The sequence below is a fragment of the Pseudophryne corroboree genome, chromosome 6, assembly GCF_028390025.1.
Source record: "Pseudophryne corroboree isolate aPseCor3 chromosome 6, aPseCor3.hap2, whole genome shotgun sequence".
Taxonomy (NCBI): Eukaryota; Metazoa; Chordata; class Amphibia; order Anura; family Myobatrachidae; genus Pseudophryne; species Pseudophryne corroboree.
The window spans coordinates 14074967-14090466 of NC_086449.1; the positions used below are offsets into that span (position 1 = coordinate 14074967).

At 44.3% G+C, this 15500-nt stretch overlaps 1 protein-coding gene across 1 annotated transcript in view; it reads left to right on the forward strand.

The window, feature by feature from the left end:
* The first annotated feature begins 1142 nt into the window (after positions 1-1142).
* The window catches only part of LOC134935902 (asialoglycoprotein receptor 1-like), a 52070-nt gene continuing 37712 nt past the window's right edge, over positions 1143-15500 (forward strand). Inside the window, exons 1-3 of the mRNA XM_063930754.1 lie at positions 1143-1206; positions 1345-1435; positions 12197-12304. Coding sequence (XP_063786824.1) covers positions 1348-1435; positions 12197-12304 — 196 coding nt within the window. The 5' untranslated portion in view covers positions 1143-1206; positions 1345-1347. The remainder of the gene's footprint in view (positions 1207-1344; positions 1436-12196; positions 12305-15500) is intronic.

Sequence of the window (15500 nt, forward strand, 5' to 3'; positions counted from 1 at the left end):
AGCTGTGGGGGGTGCTGGAGGGATCAGATTGGAGCTATCTTAGGGCAGAGAGCCAGCCCCACCGCATCAAAGCCCGGGGTTGAGGGTCTTAGTACATAAGGGAAATTCGTACAAAGTCCGAAATAGGGTCATTTTCTGGGTTTTGGATGCATTTTTCCTTTAGTACATCTAGCCCAGAGAGAGAGAGACAGAGAGATAGATAGAGGAAGACAGAAAGGGGAGATAGAGAGAGGGAGAGAGAAAGAGATAGTGGGAGGGAAACATAGGAAAGAGAAAGGGGGAGAGAAAGAGAGAGAGAGAGAGAGAGAGGGGGAGAGGGGAGGAAATAGATAGTGGGAGGGAGCAGAGGCAGAACTCTGGGAGGCAATGGAGTCAGCTGCCGCCGGGCTCCTGCTTTGAAGGGGGGCACCTCTCCTCCTGTTCCATGTGTTCAGCGACATTAATCAATTAAGTTAATTGACAGCAGCCGGTATCTCTCCCGTAGCCGACTTCCCCACTAGTCACTACACATTACAAATCACACCCTCTTTATTATAGATACACTGGAAGCAGACAACTTACTGATGAAGCTATTTGCCCCTATGAAGGAAGCATGAGAATTCTAACTATACAAAGTTATTTCTCTGACAATTACAAGTAACTTCATATAGTTAGAATTCTCATACTTCCTATGCAAGAACATATATCTCCATCAGTAAGGTGCATGCTTCCAGTGTAATAGGTTGTGGGTTCTAATCCTGGATATGACACTTGCAAAATAACTGTCAGAGAAATAATCAGCATTGTGAGTGACTGAGCAGATCTGTGAGGTGTGTGGCTGGACCCCTGCATAGATCTACCTAGTTGCAACGGTTTTGTAGTAGCTTCATATAGTTAATATCTGCAGGTTTGCTATGCAGGAGCAAATGTGTGTGTGTGTATATATATATATATATATATATATATGTAGAGAGAGAGAGAGAGAGTGGGGGGGGGGGGGGGGCACCAATATTTTCCTTGCCTCCGGGCAACTGGGACAAACTTACACCACTGGGAGGGAGAGATAGGAAAGAGAAAGGGGGAGAGAAAGAGAAAGTGGGAGAGAGAGGGAGAGAGGGAGAGGGGAGGAAAGAGGGAGAGGGGAGGAAAGAGGGAGAGAGCAAGAACACCGGAAACCTGTTAATCAAGCTGCATCTAGAGCCACACTGGGACTGCAAGACCATTGCGGTACATGTGCAGCCATGCTCCATATTTACCTCCTTCTGGCTTCTTTGTGCCACTGTCGCTTGTAACTGGTGTGAGTGCGGACACGCCTGGTAATGAGGAGCATAGAACTGAGACTTTTAATAAATTCTCTATTAACAGGAAATGTCACCAAATTATGAGGAATTCCAGAACGATCGCGAGGACACCGCACCAGGCAAGAGCACAGGATTTAGTTTGTGGAGAAAACAAGGTAAAAATCATATGGGTAGCGATGTATTTATTACCAGCTATTGATATAGAGTAGCTGGCACTTATTGCTCAGCGCTGTACAGAGTATTCTGTTCATCCACTATTATTTATGTTATTTATTTATTAACAGTTTCTTATATAGTGCAGCAAATTACATTGCACTTTACAATTGGAAATAACAATGATATAACAAAACTGGGTAATAACAAACAGTCATAGAGGTAGGAAGGTCCTGCTCGCAAGCTTACACTCTATGGGGAAATAGGCATTGATTCACAAGGATAGGTGCTATCTATTGCATAGTTGTCTGCCAGATTGCAAAGGTTCTTGGTGGGCTGTATGATATGGTCATACAGCAATGATGAACCGGGGTCAGGAGGAAGGATGAGATGACATGTGAGGATATGTGTGGACTGTGCAGAGTGGATGCAGTTTGATAGGAAGGTTTATGAAAGTTATGTGAGCGGTTCTGGAATTTGATATGCTTGCCTGAAGAGGTGAGTTTTCAGGGAACGCTTGAAGGTTTGGAGACAAGAGGAGAGTCTTAATGTACGTGGTAGGGCATTCCACAGAGTGGGTGCAGCCCGATGAAAGTCCTGCAATCGTGAGTGGGGGCGAGTAATGAGTGTGGATGAGAGACATAGATCTTGTGAGGAGCGAAGAGGTCGGGTTGGGAGATATTTTGAGATAAGTGAAGAGATGTACATTGGTGTAGTTTGGTTAATGGCCTTGTATGTAAGTAAAAGTATTTTATATTGAATACGGTAGAATACAGGTAACCAATGGAGGGACTGACAGAGTGGATCTGCAGACGATGAACGTCTAGCGAGGAAGATAAGCCTCGCCGCTGCATTCAGAATGGATTGTAGTGGTGAGAGTCTCGTTTTGGGAAGACCGGTCAGGAGACTATTGCAATAATCAATGCGGGAGATCATGAGAGCATGGATTAGAGATGTAGCAGTGTCTTGTGTAAAGTTGGATATGTTTCTTAGATGCATGTAACATTATTTATTATTTATTTATTTATTAACTGTTTCTTATATAGCGCAGCATATTCCGTTGAGCTTTACAATTAGAACAACAGTAATAGAACAAAACTGGGTAAAAACAGACAGACATAGAGGTAGGAAGGCCCTGCTCGCAAGCTTACATTATAGGGAAATAGGCATAGATACACAAGGGCCCTCATTCCGAGTTGATCGGTCGCAAGGCGAATTTAGCAGAGTTACACACGCTTAGTCTACGCCTACTGGGAGTGTATCTTAGCATCTTAAAAGTGCGAACGAAGTTTACGCAATATTGCGAACAAAAAAAACTTAGCAGTTTTAGAGTAGCTCCAGACTTGCTCTGCCTGTGCGATCAGTTCAGTGCTTGTCGTTCCTGGTTTGACGTCACAAACACTCCCAGCATTCGCCCAGACACTCCCCCGTTTCTCCGGCCACTCCTGCGTTTATTCCGGAAACGGTAGCGTTTTCAGCCACACGCCCATAAAACGCCGTGTTTCCGCCCAGTAACACCAATTTCCTGTCAATCACACTACGTTCGCCGGTGCGAACAAAAAGCCGTGAGTAAAAATCCTTTCTTCATAGCAGAATTACTAAGCGCAGTCGCAGTGCGAACATTGCGCATGCGCTCTAAGCTGACTTTCACTGCGATGCGAAAAAAAAGAACGAGCGAACGACTCGGAATGAGGGCCAAGGATAGATGCTACCTATTGCATAATGGTCATCCAGATTGCTAGGTTCTTAATGGGTTGTATGATGATACCCCGCAATGTTGGCCAAGTGTCAGGAGGGTGTGAGAGTAAAGAAAGACAAGATATGTGATGTCATGTGTACTGTACAGAGAGGATGTAATTAGATAGGGAAGCACTGAAGGTTATGTGGCTGGGTCTGGAATGTGATAGGCTTGTCTGAAGAGGTGAGTTTTCAGGGAACGTTTAAAGTTTGGAGACTAGAGGCGAGTCTTATTGTGCATGGGAAAGCATTCCACAGAGTGGGTGAAGCCCAGATAAAGTCCTGTAATTTTGAGTGTGAACAAGTAATGCGTGTGGATGAGAGACGTAGATCTTGTGCAGAGCGGAGAGGTCGGGTAGGGAGATATTTTGAGATGAGTGAGGAGATGTATGTTGGTGCAGTTTGGTTAATAGCCTTGTATGTCAGTAAAAGTATTTTATATTTAATACGGTAGAATACCGGTAACCAATGGAGAGACTGACAGAGCGGATCTGCAGATGATGAATGTCTAGCGAGGTAGATTAGCCTCGCAGCTGCATTCAAAATGGATTGTAGCGGTGAGAGCCTATGTTTGGGAAGACCGGTCAGGAGACTATTACAATAATCAATGCGGGAGATAATGAGAGAATGGATTAGAGTTTTTGCTGTGTCTTGTGTAAGATATGGTCGTAATTTGGATATGTTTCCTAGATGCATGTAACATGATCTTGAGACAGATTGAATGTTGGAAACAAAGGACAGATCAGAGTCAAGGATGACACCTAGGCAGCGAGCTTGTGAGGTAGGGATGATTGCCGAGTTCTCAACAGTGATAGAGATATCAGGTTGGAAACTACTATTGGCCGGTGGAAACATAATTAATTCTGTTTTGGAAATATTAAGTTTGAGGTGGCGAGATGTCATCCAAGATGAAATGGCAGAAAGGCATTCAGTGACACGGCCCAATACAGATGGTGACAAATCAGGGGAGGATAGGTAGATTTGAGTATCATCCACATACAGATGGTACTGAAATCCGAAAGAGTTGATTAGTTTGCCAAGAGATGTGGTATAGATAGAGAAAAGGAGAGGAACTAAGACTGAGCCTTGCAGTACTCCAACTGAGAGAGGTAGCGAAGGAGAGGTGGAATCAGAGAAACGAACACTGAAGGAGCGATTAGATAGGTAGGATGAGAACCAAGAAAGGGCTGTGTCCTGAATACCTAGGGATTGTAGTGTTTGTATGAGAAGAGAGTGGTCAACAGTGTCAAAAGCAGAAGAGAGATCTAGAAGAATAAGTAGTGAGTACTAGCCTTTAGACTTCGTAGTGACCAAATCATTAACCACTTTAGTCAGTGCTGTCTCTGTGGAGTGTTGGGAACGGAAGCCTAAAGGTGGGTACACACTATAAGATATATCGGCAGATCAATTGATCTGCAGATATATCTATGTACGGATCGGGCAGTGTGCTGTGCATACACACAGCCCGATCCGTCGGGGGACTGACGTCATGAACTGGGCGGGCGCCGCAGCATGTGTACGGGCGGTCGGACGACCGCCCCGTACACACACAGCGACGGGCCAATATATCTGTAGATATATTGGCCGTCGGCTGTGCTGCGCGGCAGACGCGATACGTCTGTGAACGACGGAGTTCACAGACGTATCGCCCGTACACACTGGCTGATGGTCCCGCGATGTATCGGCCGTTCAAGAGAACGGCCGATACATCGACCAGTGTGTACGGGCCTTAACTGAAGTGGGTCGAATAAGTTGTGTAAGTTAAGAAAGTGTGTGAGGAGAGTGTAGGCAAGTCACTCAAGTAGCTTGGAGAAGCATGGCAGCTGAGAGATAGGGCGGTAGTTTGAGAGAGTGTTAGGGTCAGAATTTTGTTTTTTTAAATTTTTTTAAAATGGGAGTAATCACTGCATGCTTGAAGAGTGAAGGAAAGATACCAGTAGAGAGAGAGAGAGAGAGAGATTACAGATGTTAGTTAAGGTAGGAATGAGCACCAGAGACAGAGCTTTACTAATTTGTGAGAGTAAAGGATCAAGAGGAGAGTTAGTAGAGAAGCAGGATGAGAAGAGTGATGATACTTCATCTTCATTTGTGGGATCAAATGAAGAAAGAGTGCCAGAGGGTTCAGGTAAAGAACTGAGCAGGTCACTGCTGAAGAGCATACCATTTCATCTCAGATCTTATCAATCTTCTCCTTAAAGTAGGAAGCAAGTTCCTGTGCCTTGATAGTGGCTGGTGGGGTAGGTGAGGGAGAATTCAGAAGTGATTTAAACGTATTAAAGAGTCGTTTACTACACTACAGTCCCTGCAGCTGGAACCCCCTTTATATTCCTTGAAATCCGGACCTCTCTGAACACTGGGGATCCGAGCTGTGACTCAGGTGTTCCCGCAATACTCGAATCCCACGTCAGGGCCGAACGTCCTTCTCCCGGCATCAGATTATCATAGGGCTTGGATTCTATATAAGGCACTCTGCTGTAAATTGCACCGTTGCACTGTATATATATGGGTGGTCTTCAGTATGATGCCGGCCGGGATTTCGGCGCGACCAGCATACCGGCGCTGGGATCCCTACTGCCGGCATTCCGACACATATTATCCCGCTTGGGGGTCACCGACCCCCCTGGAGGGAGAATAAATAGTGTGGCGAGCGCATCATGGTGAGAACAGCAAGCCCACAAGGGACTCATTAGCGCTCGCCCAGCTGTCGGTATGCCGGCGGTTGGGATCCCAGAGCCGGTATGCCTGCTCTCGCCGGCCACTCATACTACACTATATATATATATATAAATATATATATATATATATATATATATATAAATATATATACACACAAGCAGGTACGGCACTCCAAAACACTGTAGTCCACAAACAGCCGGTGCCTCCATATGAAGAGCATGTATAGAAGGTTAGGACGTGGCACTCACGGCAGAAACAACACTCAACACATCTTCATTGTCGTTAGCAACGTTTCAGTGGTCTGAGCCACTGTCGTCAGGTTTTAATGAAACAAAAAATAATACACATGCCTTTATACACCACCACCACGTGAAAACCCGCCTCCGCGGCCGGGGCCACTCACCCAGCAGGCTACTGAGGACATGACGTAAAAATACTGAGACAGGATTATGTGAAAGTAATCCATCACCATAACAACGAGACTGAGCGGGTGATAAAATCATTTAGAATACAATCAATGCATGCAGAGCAATTAAAACTGTTTAGAGCTAGATACAATGTAAAAACTTTTAAGATACAGAAGTAACAACCATGTTTTAGACAACGTAACTACATGAGCCAAAACAAGTGATTTGTTCATTACAGAAAGCAGAAGTACGAGAACTGGTCATTGATATAACGAATAATAATGAAGAAGTATTAACGACATCTATTTTTGCTAAACCTACTGATCGTAATCAATTATTGCATGCCCATAGTTCTCATCCTCCCTCTTTAAAAAGAGGTTTATCATATGCCCAGATGGTTCGAATAAGGAGAGTGAACAGCTGCTTAGAGACGGCAGCACGGGATGTAATCCCGATCCCGGTGGTCAGCATACGAATGCTGGGATCCTGGCCAACCAGAATGCCGGCAGAGGGCCGAGGGCAATTCCCACTCTATGGGTGTCCATGACACCCATAAAATGGGGATAGAACCTCTGGCGTGTACAGCAAGCCACTGAGCCTGCAAGGGGCTTCGTTGCGCTCGCCCCCTGCCAGCAATCTTGCATCGGCATAATGATCTCCGGGATCCTGACCCCCGGTAACCTGAACCCAATCCGTTTGCAGTGTTTTGTGCATTGTACTCCAAATTATGTAATTTAGCTTTTTTGACAATTTTTGGGAAAAAAAAATAATGCATTTCCAAATCCAAAGCTTGAAGACAAAATCGTAGCCAAATCCAAATCCAAATTCAGCAAAAATGGTCCAGCGTACACAGTAAGTAGACATTATAGCGCTGTGTGTGAGAAAAAAAGACAGGCGCCCCGCCTATATTTAAAATAGGGCAAGTGCGCGCCTATGACGTGCATCTAAATATAGGGGCATGGCCACAAAATAGTACCATACCAATTCATATTAGGCTGTACAGTAGTCTCCATTAATCAAATTACGCCACACAGTAGCGCCCTGTTATACATGACACCAGGTAGAGACCCTTTTACACGTTACGCCAGTTAGAGCCCAATTTTACATATTACTTCAGGTAGAGCCCCTATCACACATTACGGTGGGTAGAGTCCCCTTTTACACATTACAGCAGGTAGAGTCCCCTTTTACACATTATGGCAGGTAGAGTCCCCTTTTACACATTATGGCAGGTAGAGTCCACTTTTATACAATACGGCAGGTAGAGCTCCCTTTTATGCATTACGGCAGGTAGAGTTCCCTTTAACATAGTACGGCAGGCAGAACCCCATTTTACACATTACAGTAGGTAGAGTCCCCTTTTACACAGTACTCCAGGTAGAGTCCCTTTTTACACAGTACGGCAGGTAGAGTACCCTTTTACTCATTACGATAGGTAGAGTCCCCTTTTACACATTACGGCAGGTAGAGTTCCCTTTAACACAGTACGGTAGGTAGAGTCCCCTTTTACACATTACGGCAGGTAGAGTGCCCTTTTACACATTACGGCAGGTAGCGTCCTCTTTTACACATTACAGCAGGTAGAGTCCCCTTTTACACATTCTGGCAGCAGAGTCCCCCTTTTTACACATTAGACAGGCAGAGTGCCTATTTTGCACATTATGGCATCAGAGTCTCTCTTTTACACATTACGGCAGCAGAGTCCTCCTTTTTACACATTAGGCAAGCAGAGTCCCCATTTTACATGTTACGGCAGGCAGAGTCCAGTTTTTATACATTATGGTAGCAGTCTCCCTTTTTACACATTAGGCAGGCAGAGTCCGCCTGTTTACACATTACGGCAGCAGAGTCCCCCTTATTTTACATTAAGGAAGACAGAGTCCTCTTTTTACACATTACAGCAGCAGAGTCCCATTTTTACACATTACGATAGGTAGAGCTCCCTTTTACACATTACACCAGAACCTCTTTTACGCACAATGCCACACAGATCCCCTTTTACAATGCGGGGGAGGAGAAAGAGAGAGAGAGAGAGAGAGAGAGAGAGAGAGTGTGTGTGTGTGTGTGTGTGTGTGTGTGTGTGTGTGTGTGTGTGTGAGAGTTATACTTACGTTTGGCTCCATCCTCCATCCAACTATCTCTATCCTCCTCTCCTGCCCTAACGCTGTGGCTCTTCCCAGCGCAGGGCACTGTTGCTGGGCTGGGGGTGGCTCTCCAAGGAGACACTGGCTGAGGAGACGAAGAGGGAACAAGTCGGTGGGGGGTGGAGCCGGAAATGGAGAGACAAGATGCAGCACTGTCCGGCTACCTATGTGAGAAAAAGTAGCCGGGCAGCCAATGCAGTTGAGTTCAACGTAGGCCGGGAATGCATGCTGACGTACCCATAGAGCGGCGGTGGCATTGGCGTGGCTGAGCGGGTGTTGCTGGTGGTCTTGCACCCACAGTGCAGTGTGCCAGACACCATTGGCACACACATACTTACAGCCCTGGGTGCTCATCTCTATTAGACAGTCACGAAATGAAGGTTTTCTTCTTCTGTCATTAGCCCTAATGGCAACTCTAGCTCTAACACTAGCACTAAGGGCACTATTTAGTTACAACTACGGCAATAGTATGAAATAATGTATACTGTACTACGTTTTTGTGGCATACAGTATTTCAAAGCTATTTATGTATAATATTTAGCGCCACTGACATAACTTGTGCTAAAGGTCTGTCCCAGAGAGGAGCTTGGAGATGTTTCTCACATTACTGAAGCGAGAAACATCTCCAAAGCATGAGCATTCCTGCAACTTGATGCGTTTTTGTGACATCAGACACCCAAATATGGACCAGCCGATACAGGAATTGGGACCCACTGGCTGCAGCTTCACTAATATGGACCCATTTCAGTTTTTATTTATTTATTTATTACCAGTTACTTATATAGCGCACACATATTCCGCAGCGCTTTACAGAGAATATTTGCCCATTCACATCAGTCCCTGCCCCAGTGGAGCTTACAACCTATTTTCCCTACCACACATACACACACGGGTTAATTTTCTTCGGAGCCATTTAACCTACCAGTATATTTTTGGATTGTGGGAGGAAACTGGAGTACCTGGAGGAAACCCACACAAGTATGGGAAGAATATACAAACTCCACACAGTTAGGGCCATGGTGGGAATTGAACCCATGACCTCAGTGCTGTGAGGCAGTAATGCTAACCATTACACCACCATCCAGTCGGGATGACTCGCTGCCTGCAGCTGCGGGACAGAAAGTGTCTGCTGCTGGCTGCACCCTAACAGCTTCAAGCAGGGAGTTTTTAGGACCAGTATTTATATACCTACTAGATACCAGCACCTCAAAATGATAGAACAACATAACAGTAATGTCAGCGCCAATGGCTGCGTGCACCAGAATGGAGCGACACTTGAATTGCTCCAATAGGCGACACCTAGGGGCCACTGGCATGCAAAATACTTGAATTCCACCCTTATAGGTAAGGAGTAGCGTTATGGAGCTGTTGATACTATACTAGTGAGTATTTGTTAACTATTGGGCTCATGGTGGTGGTTGGTATGTGACCGTTGTGGTACCTGATATTTCATACCTTAGTATGCTGCTTTATATACTTGGGTGCTTGAACGTATGTCCTCTATGGGGGTCATTCTGAGTTGATCGCTAGTTGCCGTTGTTCGCAGCGCAGCGATCAGGCTAAAAAATGGCATTTCTGCACATGCATATGCACCAGAATGTGCACGCGCGTCGTACGGGTACAAAGCCCGTTGTTGTTTTGCACAGGTTCTAGCAAAGTTATCAGTCGCACTGATGGCCGCAAGGACATTGACAGGAAGGGGGCGTTTCTGCTTTCTGGGTGTCAACTGACCGTTTTCAGGGAGTGTTTGCAAAAAAACAGGCGTGTCTGAAAAAACGCAGGCCTGACTGGGCGTTCGCTGGGCAGGTGTGTGACGTCAAATCCGGACAGGAATAGGCTGAAGTGATCGCAAGCGCTGAGTAGGTTCAGAGCTACTCTGAAACTGCACAAACTGTTTTTGCAGAGCTCGGCTGTACATGCATTCACACTTCTGCTAAGCTAAAATACACTCCCCAGTGGACGGTGGCATAGCTTTTGCACGGCAGCTTAAACTAGCTAGCGAGCGATCAACTCGGAATGACCCCTATATGCTTACATTTTTTTTATACTCTGTAGTGTATTAGTAGGGATTATGGTATCTTGAGTGGTGTTGTTTTGTGTATAGGCACGGGAGATTGATTTTTTATTTTTTCTGCCTCTATTCCTTGTAGTTATTCTCCGCTGTTACTTGGATGTATTACAGTTGAATAAGATTGAGGCTTGTCTTGAAAAACATTCTTGCTTCTGATTGGAAACGTCGACCGAATAAAACCATGAATTGTTAAAGAGTTACTTTTTCCATGGACTGTTTAATGAGGAGAGTGCTCCTCAAGACGGCTGGAACTTATTGTGTGTATATATATATATATATATATATATATATATTTATTATGTGTGTGTATATATATATATATATATATATATATACACACTGTGTGTGTGTGTGTGTGTGTGTGTGTGTGTGTGTATATATATATATATATATATATGTATATATATATATACTTCTCCAGCAAGGCAACCTGTATGTTGCCAAGTCCTGATGATGGGGCTACGTGCCCCGAAACGTTGACGCTGATGGATTTATGATTCATTTGTGAGTGCCGCTTCCTTGCTGGAGAAGTATGTGTGAGTGCCGGCTGCTGCTGATAAGTTATATATATATATATATATATATATATATATAGATATGAGGGTGTAATTGGCGCTGCTACCTATTAACCAAGTCTCACAATTTGTGAATATGAGCAATAAATCAATACATATATAAATCACTTCCTAGATAAGGATGGCTGCTGCAAAAAAGTCCTCTAAAGAAGGACCTTATTTTAAAGTCCAAGTGAAAGATATACAAAAAGTGGTAGGACCCAGCGCCTTCAGTGATGTACGTTGTCTCGTAGTGGATATTTAAAATCAATATGCGTACCAGAAAACAATGGATTTTTGATTAGTACATGATGTCTCTCTGTATCTTAGTAGACTGGTCTTCCGGAGTTTCCAGTAATCCAGTACACCAACCACGGTATAAAAAACAAATATATAGACAATAATAGTGTAGTATTTTGGCTACGTGAAAGAATGGTGTTGATTATTTTTGGTGCCGTGAACGTGCTTTAAATCATGCAAAAAATAGGTGCAAAAGCACCCCTCTTGTGAAAATCCAGTGAGAGATGATTGGTATTCTTATCCAAGTGCAAGTGGTAATTATATATAATAATACCTTCAATAATGATAAAACTTGCATATATGAGTTCTCTCAGGGGTCTTCTCCAGCATTGGCGGTAAATACCTTAAATGTGAGACTCCCAATGGGAGAGAATAATACTCATAGTGTAGTATATTTTTTTTAAAAATATAATAAAAGGTTTAAGGGCACATGAAATATAACAAAGTAAAAGGTAGACTCGTACAATATATAAAAGATACAATCGCTTATCTGTTTATCCTTGAGGAGGAGTGGAATGTAGACCCAACGCGTTTCGTCCTTTATGCTTTTTGGCAGGACTTCATCAAGGGGTAAGTAAGTGTACACTGTATGTGTAATCTATATATAGGAAGGATTGCAGGGACTTCCGGCGTGGTTAATGCGCTACTGTGCATGTGCGGGATTACGGTTTCCCGCCCTGACTAATGCGGCCACGCGGGATTGATTCTATCCCGTGATGGTATATCTATATATATATACAGTAATTTATTTGTGAACTTATTCATGAAAAACAGAACTACAGTACATTATTATTATTATTGCTCATGTGTAACCATCCCCAGGGGTAGAACCGTGGCAGATTACACTCCCCTTTCTCCTTCTCTGTCCCCGCAGGATTCAAAATAAGCAGAGGGGTCTCACTGCCCCCCTACCAGATCTGCGCTCTGTCCTCGGTCTGTGCTGGTCTCCTAATCATCATCATCCTCGTAGTGGCCATGACAAGTGAGTGGTCTAATCATATCATATTATATATGCACTAAGCTTATACCCAGTGCTTAAAGTGTTCCCAGAGAGGTGGTGGAACTCACCCCCCCCCCCACACACCTGTGAAAGAAAGGAAATGTGCAAAAGGGGCGTGGTCTCAAAAAAGAAAGAGACATGGTCACTCAATAGTAGCCCTAATTCAAATTATGCCGCACAGTAGCACAATCTAATTCACATTACACCACATAGTAGTGTCCCTTATTCTTGTTATGACACACATTAGTGCCCCTTATACACAAATCCCACAGTAGTAGCACCCCAAATACACATAATGCCCACAGCAATAGTGCCCCTTATACAATGCCCTCAGTAGTAGTGCCCTTTATGCATTGGCCACTGTAGTGGTAGTGCCCACAGTTGTAGTGCCCCATATGTAGAGCTATAGTATTGGTGCCCATTATACAGTGCCCCTTGTGTCTCTAGGAGTGATGCCCCTTTATGAAGTTCTCCCTATGCAATGCCATCATTAGTTGTGCCTCCAGTAGCAATGACCAGAATGGTAATACCCTCGTGTAGTGTTGCACCCAGTAGTAATTCCCACATAGTTATGACCCCAGTAGATATGCCCCCAGTCAGTAGTTATGCCCCCAGTAGTTATGTCCCCAGTCAGTAGTTATGCGCCCAGTCAGTAGATATGCCCCTTGTACTTATACCCCTTGTAGTTATGCCTACAGCGGATATGTCTCCAGTTAGAAGTTATGCCCACTGTAGTTATTCCCCAGTAGATGTGCGCCCAGAAGATTTGCTCCCAGTAGATGTGCTCCCAGTACTTTAGATTTTCTCCCAGTAGTTGTGCCCCAAGTAGATGTGCCCCCAGTAGTTGTGCCCCAAGTAGATGTGCCCCAGTAGCTGTGCCCCCAGTAGTTGTGCCCCCCATAGTTGTACCCCAGTAGTTGTGCCCCCAGTAGTTATGCCCCCAATAGATGTGCCCCCAGTAGTTATGCCCGCAATAGTTGTGCCCCCAATAGATGTGCCACCAAGTAGCACCGCTTACTCACATACACCCACACACACAAAAAAAATAGAATACTCACCAGGCCCGCTCCTGCTTCTAGACCGCTGCCCTCCACCTGGTCCCCCTCCCCTTGGAACGCTGCACAGCCATACTGAGCCAGAAGCCTCCAGCGGTCCCTGAGGGGAAGAAGCTGCTGCCCGCTAACAAAATCTCAGCGGACGCCCGACTTCTCCCTGGGTTAGGCGATCAGGAGGAGGCGGAACTGCGTTCCGGCTCCAAATGGGAGCTGATGGAACGCAGTTCCGTTCCGACTCACTTTAACCCCTGCTTATACCTACAGTGATGCTTGAAAGTTTATGAACCCTACAGAATTTTCGATATTTCTGCAGAAGTTAGCCCTAAAACTACCTCAAATTTTCACACAAATCTTAAAAGTAGATAAAGAGACCAAATCAAACAAATGAGACAAAAAAATTAGATGTGCTCATTTTTTATTGAGGAAATAATAACAAATAACATATCTATGTAACATATCTATGAGTGGCAAAAGTATGTGAACCTTTAGGCTTAACAGATATTTTGAAGGTGAAATTACAGTCAGATATTATCAATATATGGGATGACAATCAGGTGTGTGTGGACAACCAGTCTTTTTTGAAAGAACAGGGTTCTATCAAAGTCTGATGTTCACGACACTGTTTGTGGAAATGTATCATGCCACAAATAAATGAGATTTATGAGGACTTTAGAAGAAGAGTTGTTGATGACCATCAAGCTGGAAAAGGTTACAAAACCATCTCTAAAGAGATTGGACTACAACAATCAAAAGACATATTGTGTACAAATTAAGGAATCTCCAGACAATTATTATCCAGGAGTGGTCGACCAACATACTGTAGATCATGCCAAGAGCAAGATGTCTAACAGTTTGCAAGGTCACAAAGGAACCCAAGGTAACCTCTAAGCAACTGAAGTCTAATGGTAATACTCATGAGTCCTCCAAAAGGAAGACACTTGTCAACGATGCTGTGCATGGCAAGATTGCAAGGAGAAAGCCGCTGCTCTCCAAAAAGAACATTGCTGCCCATCTGCAGTTTGTTAAAGATCACCTGGACAAGCCAGAAGGTTATTGGACCAATGTTTTTTGGACAGTTGAGTGCAAAATAGAGCTTTCTGGTTTAATTGAGAAGCATTATGTTTGAAGAAAGGAGAACACTACATTCCAGCATAAAAATCTCATACCATCTGTGAAATACGGTGGTGGTGGTGTTATCATGGTTTGGGCTTGTTTTGCTGCATCTGGCCTAAGATAACTTGCCATCATTGATGGGACATTGAATTCTGAATTATACCAGAATATTCTAAAGGAAAATGTAAGGACATCTGTCCATGAGCTGCATCTTGAGAATGTGGGTCATGCAGTAAGACAATGACCAAAAGCACACAAATTATTTGACCAAAGATTGGTTAAAGAAGAATACATTTAAATGTAAAATGGGGTAAAATTTCTCCCAGCCGATGTTCAGGGCTAATCAACAATTATCGGAAATGTTTATATGCAGTTATTGCTGCACAAGAGGGTCATACCAAATAATGAAAGCAAAGGTTCCCATACTTTTGCCACTCACAGATATGTCTCAATTGTTTGATGTGGTTCTATTAATCTACTTTTAGTATGTGTATGAAAATCTGAGGTAGCTTTAGGCCAAATTTCAGCAGAATTATAGAAATATCTGAAGGGTTCACAAACTTTCTATCACCACTGTACTCACTGTGGGGAATATTACCACAAATATACTGCAGAAAGTCTCCCGACAGCACCAAACATACACTAAGTGTCCCCAGGATGTAAGATGGAGGCCCACCAGCAAACAGACTTTTCTGCTGTCTAGTAGGAGTGTCATGGACAGTGAGGTAACTATGTGGGGCAAGCGGGACACTTGCCCTGGGATCTGTGACAGGTATGGTGGAGAGGGGGCCATCGTGAGGCAGGGAAGGTAGTCTGATGGCAGAGGAGGAGCAATGAAGAGCTCTCGAAGATAGAAGACAGAGTGGAAGTCCTGCATGGGCGGTGGCCATGCAAAAGAGTTTAATGGCCGCGGCCCATGCAGGACTTCCACAGTGTCTTCTATCTTCAGACACCTGGAATGCATCGAAAGGGATTTGTACTATACCGTGGTATATAAACCTGCTTTGACA